Source organism: Carlito syrichta, unplaced genomic scaffold (genome assembly GCF_000164805.1).
Source record: "Carlito syrichta isolate Samal-C Ts95f unplaced genomic scaffold, Tarsius_syrichta-2.0.1 Scaffold287779, whole genome shotgun sequence".
Lineage (NCBI taxonomy): Eukaryota > Metazoa > Chordata > Mammalia > Primates > Tarsiidae > Carlito > Carlito syrichta.
In genome coordinates this window covers 226,340-247,025 of record NW_007231875.1, presented here as the reverse complement: position 1 = coordinate 247,025, position 20,686 = coordinate 226,340, and the positions used below count along the sequence as shown (strand labels likewise).

At 47.0% G+C, this 20,686-nt stretch overlaps 1 protein-coding gene across 1 annotated transcript in view; it reads left to right on the top strand.

Moving 5' to 3' along the window:
* Positions 1-20,686, top strand: part of DLGAP3 (DLG associated protein 3) — a 63,097-nt gene that overhangs the window by 41,345 nt on the left and 1,066 nt on the right. Inside the window, exons 9-13 of the mRNA XM_021709957.1 lie at positions 700-785; positions 17,682-18,166; positions 19,417-19,508; positions 19,807-19,950; positions 20,592-20,686. Coding sequence (XP_021565632.1) covers positions 700-785; positions 17,682-18,166; positions 19,417-19,508; positions 19,807-19,950; positions 20,592-20,686 — 902 coding nt within the window. The remainder of the gene's footprint in view (positions 1-699; positions 786-17,681; positions 18,167-19,416; positions 19,509-19,806; positions 19,951-20,591) is intronic.

Sequence of the window (20,686 nt, the reverse complement as noted above, 5' to 3'; positions counted from 1 at the left end):
TTGATATTCACTCATAATTTTATCTGTATGTATAGCTTGTTCACTGTAATCTATTTAAAAATTCCAAAACATGCATATGCCACGTAGAGTTTCACTAATATCTAGTTGATAGATAATTGGAATTTTTTCACTTTTACAAATAATAAGAGGGAGTTCATGTGCCCGTATTTATTCAGATATGTGTTTTATCAAAAAAGTACATCTAGCACTAACTCGCCGCAATCATCATCAAGACCATCCCCGGCAGGGAGGAGCTGCGGAGCCTGGCGCGGCAGCGGAAGTGGCGGCCGTCCATTGGGGTGCAGGTACAGATGGAGGAGGCGCGACGAGGGCTCGCGCCCCGGCCGGCTGGGGATGGGGCGAGGGGGTGGAAGCGGCCTTCCGGATGTATGGACCTTTCTCTTGGCTTGCTCGGAGCGGCACGTAGACCCTGTGCCGGGTTGTCGACAGGGCGGCTCCAGCCAGTGCTAGCCGGCAGGCTCCCTTGCCCCTTGTCCTGATACCGTCGGCCCTACTGGCAAGTGGAGAGCGGTGCCCAGCAGTCCGCACCTCGTGGCTCTGACCTCCTGTTCAGGCAGATGATGTGCTTTGCAGGATCTGCCACCTGGCCTGGGGCTCAGCCATTGCTGGCCATTCTCCTTGGAAAGGCCTTTTGCCCTCGGCCAGCCCCAGTCACTGACTCCTCCACCCTGCCACCAGGTGGAGACTATCTCGGACTCTGACACCGAGAACAGGAGCCGAAGAGAGTTCCACTCCATCGGCGTGCAGGTGGAAGAGGACAAGAGGTAGGTCACAGTGGGGCACCTCCGGTTTTTGTTGGGGATAATAGGAGAGTGGGCAGCACAATGTCCTCCCTGGCCCAGTCCTTCTGCGCATTCACTCTTCCTAGAGGCGAGACCAAGCCCTGTTACTGGGGAGCAGTCAGAGCAGCCACAGAGGTTGTCCACAGAGACGTCACCAGAGTAGTCATCACATCTAAAGTGAATTCTCCTTGTGCCCATTCCCATCCCAAGCACCCGGAAGCAGACAGGAGATGTACAGTGATAGTGGGGAAGGATAGGTAGGGAAAGGTAGCCAGTAGGTGCTGAGCAGGTCTCCAGCAATTGTCCTTTCTAGGGGATAACAGGATCTGCCAATCCCTCATTACATCCTGTGGTGTACAAGTAAGTGAGCTCAAAAAGAAACAAACAGGAAGATTGCCTCTCAGGGGCTCCTGGCAGATATAACACTCCTCCTCACTTGGCTCACACAACCATTTAACCAGTTGGGGGTACCTATTATGTGCCTGAGTCTGTGGTGTTACCCGAGATAGTAGAATTACCAGCAGCCACTATTCTGGCATTAGGTGGCCTCAGAAACATTGCTTCCTTAATTTCCAGCTGAAGAATGAGCACCATGAGCTCTGGAGGGAATATTGGAAAGAGTCCTCTCTGTTCTTGGGTTCCTGTGGGGAGACATGTTCTGTAATGGTCATGTGGCAGTGCCACAGTGACCCCTCTGCCATCTGTGCTGCAATGCTATCAGACCAGAGGCCCTGGCTATGGTGTTTAGGAACTTTCCTAGGTCTGGCCATAAGGGTCACATGGTCATCTGAGTTGCCCAGGCCATATCTACTGGAGGAATAAAATTAGCGTCCCAGGAGCATCATCTGCTGTTCCCAGTTGCCCTTTTTGGACCTTCAGACCTCCCCCAAAAGTTACCCCAGCTATTTCTGGGACCCCCCTGTCGATGTCTTGTATGTGTGCCTCATCACATCTTCTTGGAGCTCTTGTGGGATATGTCATTTTCTCTACTTCTGCTTTAGCTCCTTGATGTTTCATGGGATCCTGAGGCTGCAAATGCTTCTATCCAAGATGGCAAAAAGCTGCCTTTGTTGCTTCCATCACTCCAAAAGCTGTTGTCCTCCAAACTCATACTATCCCACAAAGACTGCAGAACAGTAGCATTTTATGGCAAGCTGAGTTTGCAAATCCATGACTTGAGTTCGTGAGAGATGGGATAGGAGTCACATGTGGCTACAACCCTAGCCTCCAAATACTTCCCCACCCCAAGAATCTAGTGCTACCCATGGTCCCTCAACCAAATCCATGTGTTCCCACTCACTCCCTTGAGAGGATTTTTGCTCCCTCACCCAGACAAAGACCCCGGGGGCCCCCAATTCCTTCTAACAAGCTGGAATCCTAGGAAGGGTGTAGAAGACATTCTAGCCAAGATTCCTGCTTAATCAGCAAATTTTGTCAATCATTGACTGATACATTCATCAAATACTTTGTTTTGTTTTTGAGTCGGAATCTCACTGTCACCCAGGCTGGAGTGCAGTGGCGTGCTCATGGCCACCGCAATCTTGACCTGCTGGGCTCAAGTGATCCTTCTGCCTCAGCCTTCCAAGTAACTCGAACTACAGGCATGTACCATCATGCCCGGCTACTTTTTCTTGATTTATTGAAGAGATAAGGTCTCACCAAGTTACCCAGGCTGGTCTCGAACCTGTGGGCTCAGGCAATCCTCTCACCTCAGCCCCCAGAAGTGCTGGGATTAGAGGCGTGAGCCACCGTGCCTGGCCCATCAAATACACATTAAGCACTTGTGTACTATGTTAAATGCTTGTCAAAGACATTATTCTTGCCTTCATAGACGTTATGGTGTCAAGGGAAATCAAGGCAATGAATAAATAATCCATGAATAAAAATATGTTTGCATATTCGGTACAATAGGTAATGGGATATCATTACACATTGTGGTGGGAATACGGAATAAAGAAGGAGACGAGAGAAGTTACTTTATTTAGATTAAACAGATGATTCTTAAGGTGAGCCTGGAGGATTGACTAGGAACACTCAGGTAATGACTGGAGGGGGAGCGGAAAGCATACCAGGGAGAGGGAATCCCATATATGGAGGTTCTGGGACAGGCAGGAAAGAGTGACACGCATCAGAAACTGAAAGAAGGTTTAAGTGGCTGGTGCGGAGTGGGGTGGGGGAGTGGTGAGGGAGTGAATTGGAGAATAGGAAGGGGCCAGGTCATGTAAAGCATGGACATGATAAAGAAGCAGAATCTAATTATGAGTAATGAGTAGCCATTAAGAGGTTAAAGAAGGTGTGCGGCATGATCTAATTTATATTTACAAAAGATTACTAGCTGCTGAGTGGAGATGAATTTGATGAAAGGAATAGTAGAAACGAGGAGGTTAGTAAGGAGGATTTTTCATGAGCCAGAAGAAAGGTGATGTTTTGTACTATATGGTAGCTATTGTGATTAGGATTTTTTTTTCTATTGTATTTTATAATTGGGCACTGCTAGTGTATGGGAACACAATTACTTTCTTAAACTCAGCTTTAAGCTTTATTTATTTACTTTTAAGCTGTATTTATTTATTTAGTTTAGAGTTCAGAGATACATGTGAGGATTTGCCATAAAGTAAATTGCTTGCAGGTGAGGTTTGGACTTCTAGCAGGCCTTCTCCCCCCTTGGTAGTGCACATGGTACCCAGTGGGTGGTTGTGTGCAGCTTATTCCGCCCCCTTCCTCCCTCCTTTAGAAGTGCCTAGTGTTTCTTGATCCTGTCTTTGTGCCTTCCCACTTGAGTGAGAACATGTGGTGTTCAATTTTTTGTTTCTGTGATAGTTCACTTAGAATGATGGTCTCCAGCTGCATCCATGTTGCTACAAAGGACATGATTTTGTTCCGCTCTATGGCTGCCACGATTAGGTTTTGAGTATTGATTTTGTATTCAGCAACCTTTCTGATCTCTATTATTAGGTCTCATACGTTACCTGAAAATCTTGATGGCTTTTCTGTATAGTCATTTTTCTGCAAATGAGCGTATTTCTTTTACATGTATATTTCTTGTTTATTTTTCTTGTAATAATATATTGAATAGAACTTCCAGTTTACTGTTGAGTGGTGGCACACTTATCCCATTCCTGACTTTGGTGGGTATGCTTCTCAAGATGATGTTTGCCATAAATTTTGGTGGCTATATCATTTGTCAGGTTAAGAAAATTCCCTTCTATTCCTAGTTGGCTAAGGGTTCTTATTTTTATTTTTATATAGAAAATGCAAGTGGTATGTTGTTGTGTGCTTTCTCAGAATCTACTTAGATGATCATAGAGTTTCTCCTTCCATGTGTAATGTGGTGAATTTTATAAATAGACTTCCCAAATTGACTCATTCTTTTATTCCTGGATAAACCCGGCTTGATCTCATTATCAGTTTGGATTAAACTTGACTGTGAATAACAGGGCTTCAATAGTGTCTTAAACAAGTGTATTTCTCTCTCACTTTAAAAAAAAAAAATCCAGCCTGGATGTAGAAAGTGCAGTGTCAGGACACCAGGCTCCTTCTATTTTGTACATCACCTCATGTCCAAGGAAATGAAGTTCAAGTTCCACTAGTCATACCTGCATTCTGAGTAGTGAGAAGGTGAAGGGAGAAAGAAGGGTGCAGTCCTTCTCTTTAAGAAAGACTTCCGCCGGGCTCGGTGGCTCAGCCTGTAATCCCGCACCTTTGGGAGGCTGAGGTGAGTGGATTGCCTGAGCCCGCGGGTTCGAGACCCGCCTGGGCAGCAAGACCTCATCTCTACAATAAATCAAAAAATCAGCCGGACATGGTAGCGTGCACCTGTAATTCCGGCTACTCAGAAGGCTGAGGTGGAAGAATCGCCGGAGCCCAGCAGGTCGAGCCTGCGGTGGCCGGAAGCGGCCACTGCACTCCAGTCTGGGCGACAGAGTGAGACTCCAACTCAAAAAAAAAAAAAAAGAAAGACTTCCTGAAAGTTACACACAACACTTTCATAACATTGGCTGAAACCTCATCACATGGTGACATCTAACTGCAAGAGAGGCTGTGGAGTATAGTTTTGGGGCTGGGGAGCAGAGTGCAAAGTACATAGCTAACAACCAGGTTCTTATGGCTAAAGACAAAGATAAGAATAGGTATATAGGGTTCTAGCAGTTTCGTCACAGTCTTGCTCTATTATTTTTATATACATTGCTAGGCCTTTCATGTTTTTGTTTTTGTTTTGTTTTGTTTTGTTTGAGTTGGAGTCTCACTCTGTCGCCCAGACCGGGAGCGGCCACTGCAGCCTCGACCTGCTGGGCTCCGGTGATCCTTCTGTCTCAGCCTTCCAACTAGCTGGAACTACAGACGCGTGCTACCACGCCCGGCTAATTTTTTGATTTATTGTAGAGATGAGGTCTCGCCAAGTTGCCCAGGCGGGTCTCGAACCCGCAGGCTCAAGCAATCCACTCACCTCAGCCTTCCAAAGGCGTGGGATTACAGGCTGAGCCACCGAGCCTGGCTTTGTTTTTGTTTTTAAAGAGACAGGGTCTTGCTCAGTTGCCTGGGCTGGGGTGCAGTGGTGTGATCATAGCTCCCTGCAACATTGAACTCCTAGGCTCAAGCAATCCTCCCACCTCCCCAGTAGTTGGGACTACCGGCACATGCCGCCACATCTGGCTAACTTTTAATTTTTTATTCTTTTTTGTATGGATAGGGTTTTACTATGTTGTTTAGGTTGGTCTCGAACTCCCAGGCTCAAGCAGTCCTCCTGCCTCAGCCTCTCAAATTGCTGGAGTTATGGGTGTGCATCACTGTGCCTGGCCCATTGTTAGATTTTTGAATAGTTATTACTTTAACATTTTTAGACCGGGCTTGGTGGCTCGCTCTTGTAATCTCAGCACTTTGGTAGGCCAAGGTAGGAGGATTGCTTGAGCCCAGGAGTTTGAGACCAGCCTGGGCAACATAATGAGACCTTGTCTCTACAAGAAGCCAAAAAATTAACTGGGAATGGTGGCACGTGCCTGTAGTTCTAGCTACTTGGAAGGTTGAGACGGAAGAATCACTGGAGCCCAGGAGGTCAAGGCTGCATTGAGCTGGGATAGTTTCAGTGTACTCTAGCCTGAGCAACAGAGTGAGATACTGATTAAAAAAAAAAAAAGATTTTTACATGTATGTTCATCAGTGATATTAGCCTACAGTTTTTCAGTTCAGGTATTAAGATTATGCTAGATTCCAAAAATGAATTTAGTAGCTTTCTCTGTGTTTCCGTTCTTTGGAACAGTTTGTGTAAAGCAGAGATTCTCTATTTCTTAAGGTTTGGTAAAGGTTGTCTATAAAACAATCTGGGCATGATGTCTTTTGGGGCTAGGAGAAACTTTTAAAGCTATAGTTTCAGTTTCTTTAGTGGCTACTAATCTATTCTGGTTTATTTTTCTTCTTGAGCCAATCTTGGTGATTTATATATTTATAAATTTGGTGATTTTTCTTTAAAAATGGACTATTTTACTAAAACTATCAGTTTTCAAAATTTGTGGCACAAAACATTCTTTCTGATAATATTATAATTTTATGTTTCTTATATCTCTAGGTTGTATTTTCCTTTTCATTCCTAATACTATACATTTTCCTTACTTCTCATTCTTGATCAACTTTGCTTGAAGTTTGTGTATTTTATTATTTAAATCTATTTTTAAAATTTTATTTTGTTAGTCTTTTAAAAATCTAGTTTTTGTTTTTGGTGAGCAGTCCTTAGTATTTTCTTTCTTCTATACTTGTGTGTTATCATTTTCTTTCTTCTCCCATGTTTGTCAGTTTTTCAGCCTCTTGAAACACAAACTTTTAATCTTCATTATTTTATTTTTTTAGATTAGAAAATATAGTTTATTTAGAAAGTAAATGAGAGAGAGAGAGAGAGAGAGAGAGAAAGAGAGAAAGAGAAAGAGGAGACTCACCTCCTCAAGGTAGGGAAGGGGGCCAAAGCCAGGAAACATGGCGGCAGGCATAGCTCAAAGAGCACATGGCCACACCAGAGTCTAGTAAGGCAATGGCTTCTTTCTTATTTTCTAACATATACTTTTAGGGCTCTAAATTCCCTTCTAACCATACTTATTATGAGTTATACTTATGAGCTGCAACTCATAAATTTTGAGAGGCAATATTTTCATTGTACAGTTCTAGTTTTCTTTTTAACCCATGAATTGTGTAGAAGAACTTTTATTTATGTTTCCTAATGTATTTCTTTGGTGGGGGGGCTGCCTTTTCATTATTTGTTTCTAAATTTGTGGTCACAGTATATGTCTGTACTGTATTATACTTATTCCTTTGAATTTGTTGAGGCTTCCTCCATTATATGTACATATATCATGTCTATCGTATATGATCAAACTTATAAATTATATTTTTCAAATGTTTATCTTTTTTTTTTTTGGTATGTTTGACTTACCAGTTCTGAGAGTTATATTAGAACTATCTCACTGTGATTGTGGATGTATCATTTTCTCTGGTAGCTGTTAATTTTACTTTAATTTGAGAGTTTGCTGTTTGTAAGCATTCAAGCTTTTATCTGTTTTTTTAAAAAGACTAGTCAACCAGGCTCGGTGGCTCAGCCTGTAATCCCAGCACTTTGGGAGGCTGAGGTGAGTGGATTGCTTGAGCTTGCAGTTTTAAGACCAGCCTGAGCAACTTGGCGAGACCTTGTCTCTACAACAAATAAAAAAAATTAGCCAGGTGAGGTAGTATGCATCTGTAATTCCGGCTATGGGGAAGGCTGAGGCAGAAGGATCCCCGTAGCCCAGCAGGTCAATGCTGAACTGACTGTGAGTGTGCTACTGCACTCCAGCCTGGGCGACGGGGTGAGACTCCAACTCAAAAATAAATAAATAAATAAATAAAATAAAGAATACTAGTCAAGGGCAGTAGTGAAAAGCGGGAGTAAAAGGAGAACAAGGAGTTGGATCCATAACTGACCGTCAGCAGTTGAGATAATTCATCCTTCAAATCATTTCAAACTTTTGATTATTGTATCTTCTTGATAGGGTGACTCTTTTATCATTAAATAGACTGCTTTTCATCCTTGCCAGTGGGTTTTGCCTTAAAGTCTTTTTCTGTCTGATTTTATTGCTATGGCTACTTTCTACCAATATATCTTTTTCATCCTTTTATTTTCAAGCTTCCTATGGCCTTATGTTTTAAATGCGTTGCTTCTAAGCAATATATAGTGAGAGTTTAGTAGACATATTTAATCCAGGTATATATTTTGATTGTTGATTTATTTGGACTTAATTTTTAATTTATTTTTCATTTTTATAGATTCTGGGGTACATGTGCAGTGTGTTACATGGGTATGTTGTGTAATGATGAGGTCTGGGCTTCTAGTGAACACTGAATAGAATAGTGAACACTGCTCCCAATGACCTATTTTCACCTCTCAGTCCCCTCCCACCCTCCCCGCTTTTAGAGTCCCCAGTTCCTACTACTTCCCTCTGTATGTCCGTGTGTACACATTGTTTCGCTCCCGCTTTAAGTGAAAACATGCAGTGTTTGACTTATGTTCCAAGGTTACTTCACTTAGGATAATGGCATCCAGCTCCATTTACTTGAACTTATTTCTACCATCTCTTAAAATGTTTTCTAGCTGACATGCTTCTTCTTTGCTTTTCCCCCTCCTACTTTCTGTCTTTCTGTTTAAGTAATCAAGTTTATTTCTCTTCTTCCCTCTACTGGTTTGGAAGTTTTCATTTTAGTATTGGTTCTCCTTAAAAGAAAAATTAACAGATATACTTAATTTCCTATTTTTGTAATAAAGTCTAAAATTAGTCAGTATTTCTTTCCCTCTTAGGCACAAAACAAGAAGTTTAGAACACTTTAATTTCCTTCTTAACTCCCTCTCCCGTCTTCCATGTTATATTTATCTAGTATTTTGATTATACCTCTTTAAAAGTCTCTGCTAAATCAGCTGTTGTATCTTTTATGGTTTAATAGTTTAGATTTGCAAACATGGTTCAACAATTTATGTGTTCCCTATTGTTTGCTACTGCCCACTCCTTCCTCATGGGTTCAATTTCCTTCATGCTGAAGTACTGCTTGAGCTTAGGACCAGTTTTAAAGTTAATGTCTCAGCTTGAGGTTTCCTGTGCTTCGTGGGTAGTACTCATTTGAACCCCTCACCCACACAAAGCAGCCTAAGGTTTCCCAGCATCCTCCTTCCAGGCCACATTCCTGGATCACTGGCATGAGTGTTTCTAGTCCAAGTTTCTAAATGAAGCAGGCCTTCTTGGCTGCCAGCTTTATACACAGGGTCTCTTTCCAGCTCCCTGTGATGCACAGGCTTGGGGTCTCTCCCCATCCTCCCTCGGCATTTCCAGGTAGCCTCTAGCATATGTCTGGCCCAATATCCCTGTGGCTTACTTGGCATAGAACCCTCTCACTACTCAGATTCTGAATTTCTCTTTTGTTTCTGGAACCTGAAGATTTCTCTTTCCTGTTTTCAAGCTTGGCATTGTAGCAAAAACACCTTTCTGATTTTATTTTATCCAGCATTTTTATGTGTTTGGGACTTGGGTGGGAGTTACCCAAGTTGGCTCAGTCTACTAAATTGATCAGTGGTCTGGATGAGGCTGCTAGTAGCGGATACAGAGAGAAGTGGGCCAATTTGAGCATCATTTTGGAGTGAAAGTCAGAGAAGGACAGAGACAGGCGGAGAATGAGATCTTCCTTGCTCTCGTGTTAGGCGCTTGGTGAGGTCTTGATGGGGCTGGCTGAGGAGGGGAGACAGTGTTGAATAAGCATCTAGAAAACAGAATTGCCTGGGACAGGTGATCACACTGGGAATTCAGAGGGAGTGACAGGTGGGGAGAGGAGGAATCTGGCCCATCTCTCTGGCTAGGCTCCCTGGCCTGTCTGCTGCAGGCGTCCTTAATCATACACCTGCACAGTCCTTTCTGTCCCTTATGTCCCTGGCACTTTAAGTCTGACTCCTCTCACACCATGTCCCAACTGGTGCATGAAAGCAAGCCATGAATTCCGGCAGCCTTGCTAGGCCAACATCCAGGACCAGCCCCCGTGTGCTCCCACCCCATTTTCTGGGATTCTCTTGTTCTTACTCCTGTCTCACCTATCCCAGTATCTGTCTCTCTGTGCTTTGGTTTTAAAAATTGCTGGGCAGGAAAGTTCACTCCTTTTCTACCTTTCGGAGTGTTCCCTGCTAACCTTGGATGGGAAGTTCAGACTTATTGCCCCTTATGTCTGAGAGTTACCTATGGGTCCTTCCAGTTGTCCTCCATCAGTGATGACTTAGCTTAGAATGTTTAGGGGTGGGGGGTGGTGCTCCTTCAGTTCTGTCTCCACTGTACCCCCACCCAAGACACATTTGTCCACAGATATTTATTGGATCCCTGTTTTTTGCCAAATACTGTGCTGGGCACCGAGGATACAAAGGTGAGCAGAATCAGAGATGGCTGCACTTGCAAAGCCTATTACCATGTTAATCCCAGAATCCCATAAATGATGTGGAATGACAGCTGTGCCATGTGCCACAAAGGAGAGGTATGTGAGCCATGAGACTTTTATAATAGGGGACTTTGACTCAGTCAGAGAGGTCAGGCATGGCTTTCAGGGAAGCGATATTTGTGTGGAGATTGAAAGAATGAACAAAAATTAAGTGAAAATGGGAGATAATGTTCCAGGGAGAAGGAACAGAATATGCCAAGGCCCTGTGGTGACAGGAACATACTTTAAACAGTTATCAGCCCTGGCTCAATGCATCTGTATTGCTCCTGTCTTCCCAGCACACTCTGGACCAAGATAAACTAATGCATCAGATGTCCTTGCTGAATATCGGAAGACTGTTCCTGGGACCCTTTAAGGTCACAGAAAATGTGGTTTTGCTTGCAACTTTCTTTAGCCGTGGGGATCCCTTGTATCTTCCACACCTAGATCTCTTCCAGTAAGACCTTATCCTACATTCCAGATTTAGCAAAAGCAAAACCACCACTACCAGCAGCAGCAGCAAAACCCACCAAAATAAAGAAACGAAAAACACCAGGATGCCTGATTAAATTTGATTATCAGACAAACAGTGAATAAATTGTAGTATCAGTATGTCCCATGCAGTATTTGGGATATCCTATACTTTTAAAAAATTTGTTATTTATCTGAAATTCAGATTTAACCGGGAGTCCCTTATTTTATCTAACAACCCTACTTATACCTGCCTGTGCCCCCCTAGGCCCACCTGGAGAACTCTGGGTAGGGAAGCCTCCCTACCCCTTTCTGAACATTGTGGTTATTTCCAGCTTTGGGACCTGGGCGAGGGCATGTGTTGAAAGATTGGCCCCTTGAACCTCAGCAAGGAAGTGTCATCCTCATGGAGTTATTTCAAGGACAGCCCTGCGACAGTAGTGAGGAGCCGACTAGCCAGAAGCCCCGTCTCCATCCCTGAGCCTTCAACCCCAAAACGATCCCTGACTGACCTTCATGACTCCTAAATCTCCCACCCTAGTCCCACCTTGGCATCACTGTTATACCTCCCAGCCTGGGGTGGTGGACTCAGGGACCCCTGCTTGATTATATACTTAAGCTCTTAGGCTTTCTCAGAGGAGAAGCTTCTACGGGAACTAGTACAACGGTTGTGCCTTGCTGACATGTCACCGCCCTTCCTCCTCCCTGCCCAGTCCTCCCCCCACCCCTGCAGCCTGCTGCCAAATACTCCTAGAAAAACCTCTTGACACCTTCTGGATGTTGAGCATTCCTTGGATCTGTGTCTCTTGGGATAATCCCGTTTCTTCCCAGAGGCTTTTTGGTTATCCCCTGGAGAATCACAGTGGAAACTCTCCCTGAAGTAACCGTGATAACAACTTGCAGACTCATCAGGAATGTAATCCTTGTCACCTTGAAGTATTGGAGGGGAGGAGGCTTCTGCAGCCTTGTTTCAAAGGCTGGGGGAGAAAATATTGTGGATGCATTGTTACGCATTAGTGATAATTCTCAGCCTAAGCCAGTTTCTAGGCTGTGCTGACAGCTGTTTGGTGAAGACCACAGCAAATACTGCAAAATCCAAAACTAAACAGGGACTTAAGCCCTCAACTTCACTACTCTGAAAATTCATCTGTTATAGTTAGGAATAGGTTTGACTGTGAGTTACAGAAAGCTCCCAAACAACATGACTTAAATATGACAGTTTATTTTTCTCTTGCTTAGAAGAAGTCCAGAGAGAGTAAGCTGGAGGTCTGGTAGGTGCCCCGTATTCAAGATCCAGGGTCCTTCTATCTTAAAGGTTCCCCACCCCCTGGCCTCAGCACTTGCCTTCTGTCTCATGTTCTAAGATGGCTGTTTGAGGTCCAGCCATCATATCTGCATTCAGTCATCCAGGAAGAAGAAGGGACAAAGAAGGGTGTATCCTCTCCTTTTAAGGACGTTTTCTGGAAGTTTTCCATGCCACTTCTGCTTATATCCTATGGGCTAGAACTTAGTCACATGGCTACACCTAGTTGTAAGGGAGATAGTGGAAAGAATCCTTATTCAAAGTGGCCATGTGTCCAGCTTAGAATTGTAGGATTCTGTTACTAAGGGAAAATGGATGTTGGGGGACAGTTAGTGGTCTCCACCATCCTTCCTTCCAGCCAACCAACCAACCACACAGCCAACGTTTATGTGTGAGGAACTGCCCTATTTAGTGAGGGAGACAGTTATGCAAATAACGAGCCACAACACAATGTGATATGGAGTATAAAAGAGGTTTTGTTCAGAGTGCTGAGGGAGAACAGATGGAAATGATCAACAGCAATCATAATAATTAATAACTACAATGCCCTCACTGGGCTCTCAGCGCTGCATTCTGATGACTGTGTTTGTCCAGCTCCCTTTCTTTTCGGCGAGAGCTGCAAACCATCCTACCTCTCTATAATAGCTGACACAATGGGCGGGCAGGGTGCTGTTCTAAGTTTTCTATGTGTATTATCTCACAACAATCTTGTGAGCTGGTCCTATTATCGTTCTCAACTACAGATGGGGAAATGAGGTACAAGCCACAGGGCTGGGTTTCAGACCCAGGCGAGGCTCCACATGGGCCTAAGTGCTCACTCTGCTTCCTCCCTTAAAGCTGCTCACCTCATTCCTTCCTCCACCTCCCACAAATCTCCAGTGGACAGCTTCTCTACCCACTTCATTGTGACGATTGAGGTCAACTGGTGGGACCTCTGTCCACTTCCAGACCAACCCTCAGCTTGCTTGTATCTTTTTCCCTTGCCTCCTCTACCAGCCCTGCCTCAGAGGTTGAGGCATCTGTCTTCATCTTAATCTCCCTAAGGCTCAATTTCCCATCCATGAGTAGGGATGATACTAACTCTCTTATCATGGGAATGCTTGTGAGGATTGAGCTTGCTTCTTCATGTAAAATGCTTATCCCCCCTATATCTGGTTCCTTGGACTATTGCTTCTCTCTATCTTCAATAAATTTCTCTCTACAGGTTGTATTAGTTTCTTATTCCTGCTGAAACAAAAGCCACAGATTTAATGACATAAAAGAATACTTCTGGCTGGGTGTGGTGGCTCATGCCTGCAACCCCAGCACTTTGGAAGCCCAAGGTGAGAGGATCGCTTGAGCCTAGGAGTTTGAGATCAGCCTGGGCAACATAGCAAGACCTTATCTCCACAAAAAAGAAAAAAAAAAAAAGCCAGGTGTGGTGGTATGTGCCTGTAGTCCCAGCTACTTGGGAGGCTGAAGTGGAGGGATTGCGTGAGTCCAAGAAGTCAAGGCTGCAGTGAACCATGATCATGCCTCTGCACTCCAGTCTAGACAACAGAGTAAGACTCTAACTCAAAAAAATCCCAAAACTGCTTTATTAGCTTATATTTCTGGAGGTCAGAGGTCCCATCTGGGTTTTAAAGGCAGGACTACACCCCTTCTGGACGATCTGGGCAGAATTCATCTCGTCACCTTTTCCAGTTTGTAGAGGCTTTCTACATTCCTTGGCTTTGCAGCCACACTTCTGTCTTCAAAGCCATCACTGGTGGGCTGCATCCTTCTTCCTCATCACTCCAGCCTGTTGCCCCATCTCTTTCTCCGACTTGCCTCCATTTTCACTTATAAGGACCCAAGTGATTACACTGGATAATCCAGGATATTCTCATCTCAAGATCCTTAATTTAATCACATCCACAAATTTCCTTTTGCCACGGAAGTTTACATATTCACAGGTTCCAGGGATTAGGACATGGACCTCTTGGTGGCCATTATTCTGCCTACCTCTCAGGTTTTCTCCCCAAAACAAAATATTCTTCCTTTAACAGTACATTCCCTTCTCTCTTCCTCCCTTCTCAGCCAAGCTCTTTGAAAGAGTTGTCTTAATTAGTTTTTTCCACCACTGCAGTCTGCATCTGCCTCTACATTCCACTAAACCCACTCTTGCTTGGATCACCAGTGACTTCCATATTGCCAGTCAGTGGACACCTTTCATTCTTAACCGGCTATGTTTCCCATGTTAGCTGCTCATTCCTTCCTGAGACCTTTCTCACCCCATCTTTCTTTAGGCGACTTGCTCCTGGTTTTCTTCCTCTTCCTCTCTGGCTTAGATGCCTGTATGGGCTACTCTGTTTCCACCCATACCTGAAATGTCCACATTCTCCAGGGCTTTGGATCTTGGATCTTTCATCCAGTGTTCTTTTCTTGGGCAATCTTGTCCCACACTACTGGTTGACCGATTCCTGCTTGTGCTGCACACATCTCTGGCCTCTGGCTGGGAGTGTCAGTGAGGACTGGGCTTCTAGTCATCCCATAGTCTCAACTTCTTTGATCTTCCTAGAGTCAGATATACAAGAGATCTTCCTGAGGTAGGGACTTGAGAACCACAAAGCCTAGAGCACTTGATGCTTCTGTTCCTGACTGTGTGACTATTCCCATCGAAATGGAGTGTGACCTCAGGACTTCTCAGAGGATAGGTGAAAGGCAGCAAACCCAGTAGTGCTAAAGGACAGATCTGTTATCGGGGATAACAGGAAAGCAAGCAGGGGGTAACAGGTCTTCAGGAACGTATTTACTGGGGGAAACCCTCCTTTACCTCTGTGGTTTACAGTGGCTGAAGTTCTGAAGGAGCCACAGGTTAACTGAAGCTCATGGCACAAACACATTAAGAGTGAGCAAAGGCCAGGTGCGGTGGCTCATACCTATAATCCCAGCACTTTGGGAGGCTGAGATGAGAGGATTACCTGAGCCCACGGGTTCGAGACCAGCCTGCGCAACTTGGCAAGACCGCATCTCTACAATAAATCAAAAAGTTAGCTGGGCATGGTGGTGCGTGCCTGTAGTTCCAGTTACTTGGAAGGCTGAGGTGGAAGGATTGTCTGAACAAGGCAGGTTGAGGCTGTGGTGGCCGGAGTGTGCCACTGCCCTCCAGCCTGGGTGACAAAGTGAGTCTCCACCTCAAAAAGAAAAAGAAAAGAAAAGAAAAAGAAAAAAAGCGAGCCCCAAGGACCATCCTGCCAGGACAGACACAAGGCTCTCACCAGAAAGAGACAACAATTTAACCAAACGATGAGGCTGCCTCTGAGGGAGGTGCGGTACTGAGGAGTAGTCTTGGGGCAGTCAGGAGGTTCACAGTGGAAGTAGGACTTGAGCAAAGAATGGACAGGGAGCAGCCAGGAGGAAGGCCATTTCAGGCAGGGGAATAGCATGTGCAAAGGCTTAGAGTCCAGATCATGTGTAAATTATTTGGGGAACAATGAGAATGTGAGGGAGATGAGGGTGAAGAGGAGAACTCCATTCAGGGCATAAGCACTTCGGGTGATGCTGGCATAGGAAGTCTGAACTTTATCTTGTTGGCAGTGGGTAGCTATGGGAGGGTTTTGAGCAGGGGAGTGACTTGGCAGAGCTCAGCTTTAGGAAGACTATTCCAGTCTTGGGTGAACTGGGGAGGGATTGTTGGGCCCCAGATCTTAAAATATGCAAGGTGTAATTTTAGAGAGAAGAGATACCTTTGCAATTACTGATCTATTTCTATAATTATATATGTGTGTGTGTATATTTTTAGATATATATATATATGTGTGTGTATTTATATCTAATATACAATGCATATATTTTAAATACACATACACATACACAGTGAATGGCCTAGATGGAAAGCGAGTGACTTTCCAAAGGCACATAGTGACAAAGCAAGCATTAGAACTTAGATCTGACTCCTGGTCCAGTGCTCTTCCACTGCAGGGTACTGAGTGAAGGCAGAGGTATCTGAAAGGAAGCCAATCTAATTGTCAAGACAGATGGTGTTACAAACCTTGACCGGGGCAGGACAGGGCACACAAAAAGGGGAAGACTGTGTGGGAGCCAATGAGTATGTGTTCTCTCTCCTTCTGGATGGGGGTTGGGACAGAGGGCTCACTGGAGACTGCACATGAGTGCATCTCTCTTTCCTGGGTCCTGCAGCATCCTTCTGGGCCTGGTTTCTATGGCAACAGGCTCCCAGCAGGCAGCCCGCCAGCTGGAGGGAAGCAGGCAGGCAAGAAGAGAAGGCCTGGGCAGCAAGAGGAAAGCTGAAGTTGCGGGGGTTGGGAGAGTCTCTTGGGAAGCTGGAGGAACCCCTAGAGCTGGCTCCACAAGCCCCTCTCTCTTCTGACCATGTAAACGTTGAGCTAGCTCAGGACAGATGGGCCTTTCTTTTGTGGTCCTTGAATTTCCGAACCTCAAACTTCTGTCCATCCCCCACCTCCTGCATCTGACTCCTACTTCGTAGAGCATTGCCCGGCCCCTCATGCATCTTAGGGAGTCTCTGACTTCTTTACAGAAAGGAATGAACTCAGGGGAAAAAAATGAACAAGGCCAATTGACTTTCCGTTTTGCATAAGATTTGCATATTATTAACTCAAAGACAAGAAATTGCCAGGCCCTGTGTCACTCCTGCCAACAACTTAATTCAGCTCCACTGGCACTGGCATACAGTGTCTGGCCAGGCTCTGGGCTGAGCTGACGGGGTCCCTAGAGGAGAAGTCCTCCCAGCTGCAGGCCCCCTCTAACCTCAGCTGCTCCGTGGCATTTCTTCCTGTGATATTCTAGCCGATGGTGCAGTGTGAAGTGCTTGGACTGTGGAGCACTCCAGTGCTGGGTCCAAATCCTGGCTCTGCTACTTTGGAGCTGGATGACTATGGGCTTCTCTGAGCCTTAGTGTACTCATCTCCAGGTAGGGCCGAGGACACAGTAGTACAGCTGGTGTAAACTAGCATAGACGTAGCAAGTGTTAAAATACTGTGTTGCTTCTGGATTTATTGTAAAGAGCCATCACCTTGGCCCCTCCAGCCACTCCTCAATCCAGCTTCTACAGCGCATTACTGTAGCAGATTTGGTGTGTGCCTGCTCTGCTTGGTGTATGGCACCATCTGTTCTGTCTATGGAGTACTGGTTGTTAAATAGTTTGGATAGCACCCCTATCTAGAGGGGGTACAATAGGTAGGTATATTATGTACCTACCTGTTGCAAGGATTGGTATATTCAAAATATATAGGCTAGGCATGGTGGCTCATGCCTGTATTCTCAGCACTTTGGGAGGCTGAGGTGGGAGAATTGCTTGAGGCCAGCAGTTGGAGACGAGCCTAGACAACATAGCAACACCCCATCTCTACAAAAAAAGAAAAATTGGCCCGGCTTGGTGGTGTGCACTTGTACTCCTAGCTGCCTGGGTGGCTGAGGTTCAGTAGGTCAAGGATGGGGTGAGCCATGGTTGTGCCACTGTACTCCATCCAGACTGGGCAACAGAGTGAGACCCTGTCTCAACAAACAAATAAGTGCAATAGACTGATGTACATTACTTTGTGGGATTCCTTCCTCATGCCTTTCCCTTTTTGCCCCGGGTGGGCGTGAGGGCCGGGATCAGCTTGGGCGGGGGCAGAGATGACAGCCTCCCCTCTTCCCAGGCGTGCGAGGTTCAAGCGCTCCAACAGCGTGACAGCTGGCGTGCAGGCAGACCTGGAGCTGGAGGGCCTGGCAGGCCTAGCCACGGTGGCCACAGAAGACAAGGCCCTGCAGTTTGGACGCTCCTTCCAGAGGCACGCCTCTGAGCCCCAGCCTGGGCCCCGGGCCCCCACCTACTCAGTCTTCCGCACGGTCCACACGCAGGGCCAATGGGCCTACCGCGAGGGCTACCCACTGCCGTATGAGCCGCCGGCCACCGATGGGGCGCCCGGCCCCGTCCCCGCCCCCACCCCTGGCCCCGGGGCCGGCCGCCGTGACTCCTGGATCGAGCGCGGTTCACGCAGCCTCCCCGACTCAGGCCGCACGTCCCCCTGCCCACGGGACGGCGAGTGGTTCATCAAGATGCTGCGGGCAGAGGTGGAGAAGCTGGAGCACTGGTGCCAGCAGATGGAGCGCGAGGCGGAGGACTATGAGCTGCCCGAGGAGAGTGAGTACGGCGGCCGAGTGAGGGGAATCCCGGGGCCATGGTGGGGGCGGATGGGGCTGCAGCATAGCGGGAGACCCCTTTGACTTGCTTTCCTCAATGTCTGGGTCTTTGGCACCAGCGGGTCTGCATTTGGGCCGCAGGATATGCTGGGAGCTCTTGGAAGGGAGCAGTGCGCTCAGCTTTAGAGGCCAGGGCTAGGACTGAGGACCCTGACCAGGCAAAAGAGCTGGGCTTCTAGGAGATGGCCACTGATCCAAATCACCAAGTCTGGGAGGACCAAGAGGACTCTGTTCACACCTGGCTGGGCATGGGGATCCAGGTCTGATCCAGGTGGTGAGAGCAGGACTTCAAGGCAGAGGGGGAGGCAGTTCACAATGTCAGATCATGTCTGAGGCCTAGGTGAGGGAGATTCAGCTAGGTAGACATGGCTCTGGCCTGAGAGAGGGCATGGCTCTCCCCTGGAAGTCCAGTCTGAGGGGAGACACAAAATCCCCAAGTTCATAGGATAATGACTAGGAAGATAAGTGTCATGTACACAGAATTACTTAGTTGTTCTTAAGAAGCCAAGGAGTCATGCATGCACTGAGGAGTGACAAAGATCAGTGAGTGGTCACTGAGCTAGTGCCCTGGCTGAGGCTGAAGGCAAGGCCAGGGCTGATGTCCGTCTGTTCTCTGACATAGGAGGGAGAAAATATACCAGGAGGATGCACGTTCAAGAAATATAGGTTAGCTGGGCACGGTGGCTCAAGCCTGTAATCCCAGCACTTTGGGAAGTTGAGGTAAGAGGATTGCCTTAGCTCAGGGGTTCAAGACCAGCCTGGGCAACTTAGCGAGCCCTCGTCTCTACAGTAAATCAAAAAATAAGCCAGGTGTGGTGGCACGTGCCTGTGGTTCCAGTACTTGGAAGGCTGAGGTGGAAGGATAACCTGAGCCCAGCAGGTCGAGATTGCAGTGGCCCTAGCACTCCAGCCTGGGCGACAGAGTGAGACTCCAACTCAAAAGAAAAGAAAAGAAAAGAAATGTAGGTTGTATGCAGGAAGAAACATCAGTGTCTGAGGATATAGTCTCCTTGATGAGGTGGAACAGGAGCTTGTTAGGAAGTTGCAGATGGGATGGAGTTGCAACTGGAGGAGACTGATGGATAGATAGCACTGAATAACTGAGGAGTCAGCAGCATTCAGGCCAGACTTCTTGGAGGCTGGGGAAGGAGATGCATCATTTTCCTCCCCGAATTTTCTTCTGCTCTCTAGTCCTGGAGAAGATCCGCAGTGCTGTGGGCAGCACACAACTTCTCCTATCCCAGAAGGTTCAGCAGTTCTTCCGGCTGTGTCAGCAAAGCATGGTGAGTGCCTACAGGAGCAGAGCCTACCAGGTGTGTGTACCTTGCAGGTGACTCAGAATATGTGTGTGCCTGGAGGTGAGACCAGTTCTGTGTGCCTACAGGAGTGACTGTGAGTATTGTGCCTGGAGGTGGGACCAGGTGTTTGTGTACTCTTTCTTGTCCCCTGCTCTCCCAGCTTCTACCCCACTCTCCCAGGTTGAGCTTCCTGGCATTGAGGATGGATGGAGCTTTCTCTGGTCCTGGATGGGGCTCAAATCTCGCTAACTGGCTGCTTTCCCTCTGTGTCCCTCCACTGCAGGACCCCACTGCGTTCCCCGTGCCCACCTTCCAGGACCTGGCGGGTTTCTGGGACCTCCTGCAGCTCTCCATCGAGGATGTCACCCTCAAGTTCCTGGAGCTACAGCAACTCAAGGCCAACAGCTGGAAACTCCTGGAACCTAAGGTGGGGGCGGTCCCTTGAGGCCAAGAGGCCAGACTCTGGAAAATTCCCTTCTCCAGTTAGGTGTGTGTATGAGGGAGGGGACAGGGGAACCTATCCATGGGCAACAAGAGCAACCCAGAACAGGTGATGGGTGACCACCCCCTTCCAGAATGACCACTCCTGGTCACCACTATCTGCTTGGCCACAGCGCTCATCCCTGCTCCAGCTGCCTTAGCCACCTTCGACCAGCTGCTGTTTGAGGGACTTTCCAGGAGACATTCTAGCTCAGCCCCCAACTCATTAGACCCTGTCTAATGGGGCCCAGAGGCTCGGTGTGTGAACTCCCACTGTGTTGCCTGCATCGGGGAGCGGGGATCCGGACAGGGAATGAAAACCGAACGTTCTGATGCGAACTGTTGAGAGCAGCGCCACCAGGGGGCGCTCGAATTCGCCATGCTTTAATGAAAATGTGGGGTTTTGACCTTGTCAGATCAAGTACACCTAGGGCTTCAGGTCACGGGAACCGTGGCCGATCGCAAGCGCCATCACGTCCAGAGCCACGTGATTGTCATCCCTCTGGGCGCAGGGACGTGAGGATCTGGATCGGGATGTCCTGGGTGGCACGCCGCCCCCGACTCAGCCGCCGCCCTTTCTCCCGGCAGGAGGAGAAGAAGGTCCCTCCGCCGATACCAAAGAAGCCCTTGCGGGGACGGGGCGTGCCGGTGAAGGAGCGCTCCCTGGACTCCGTGGACCGGCA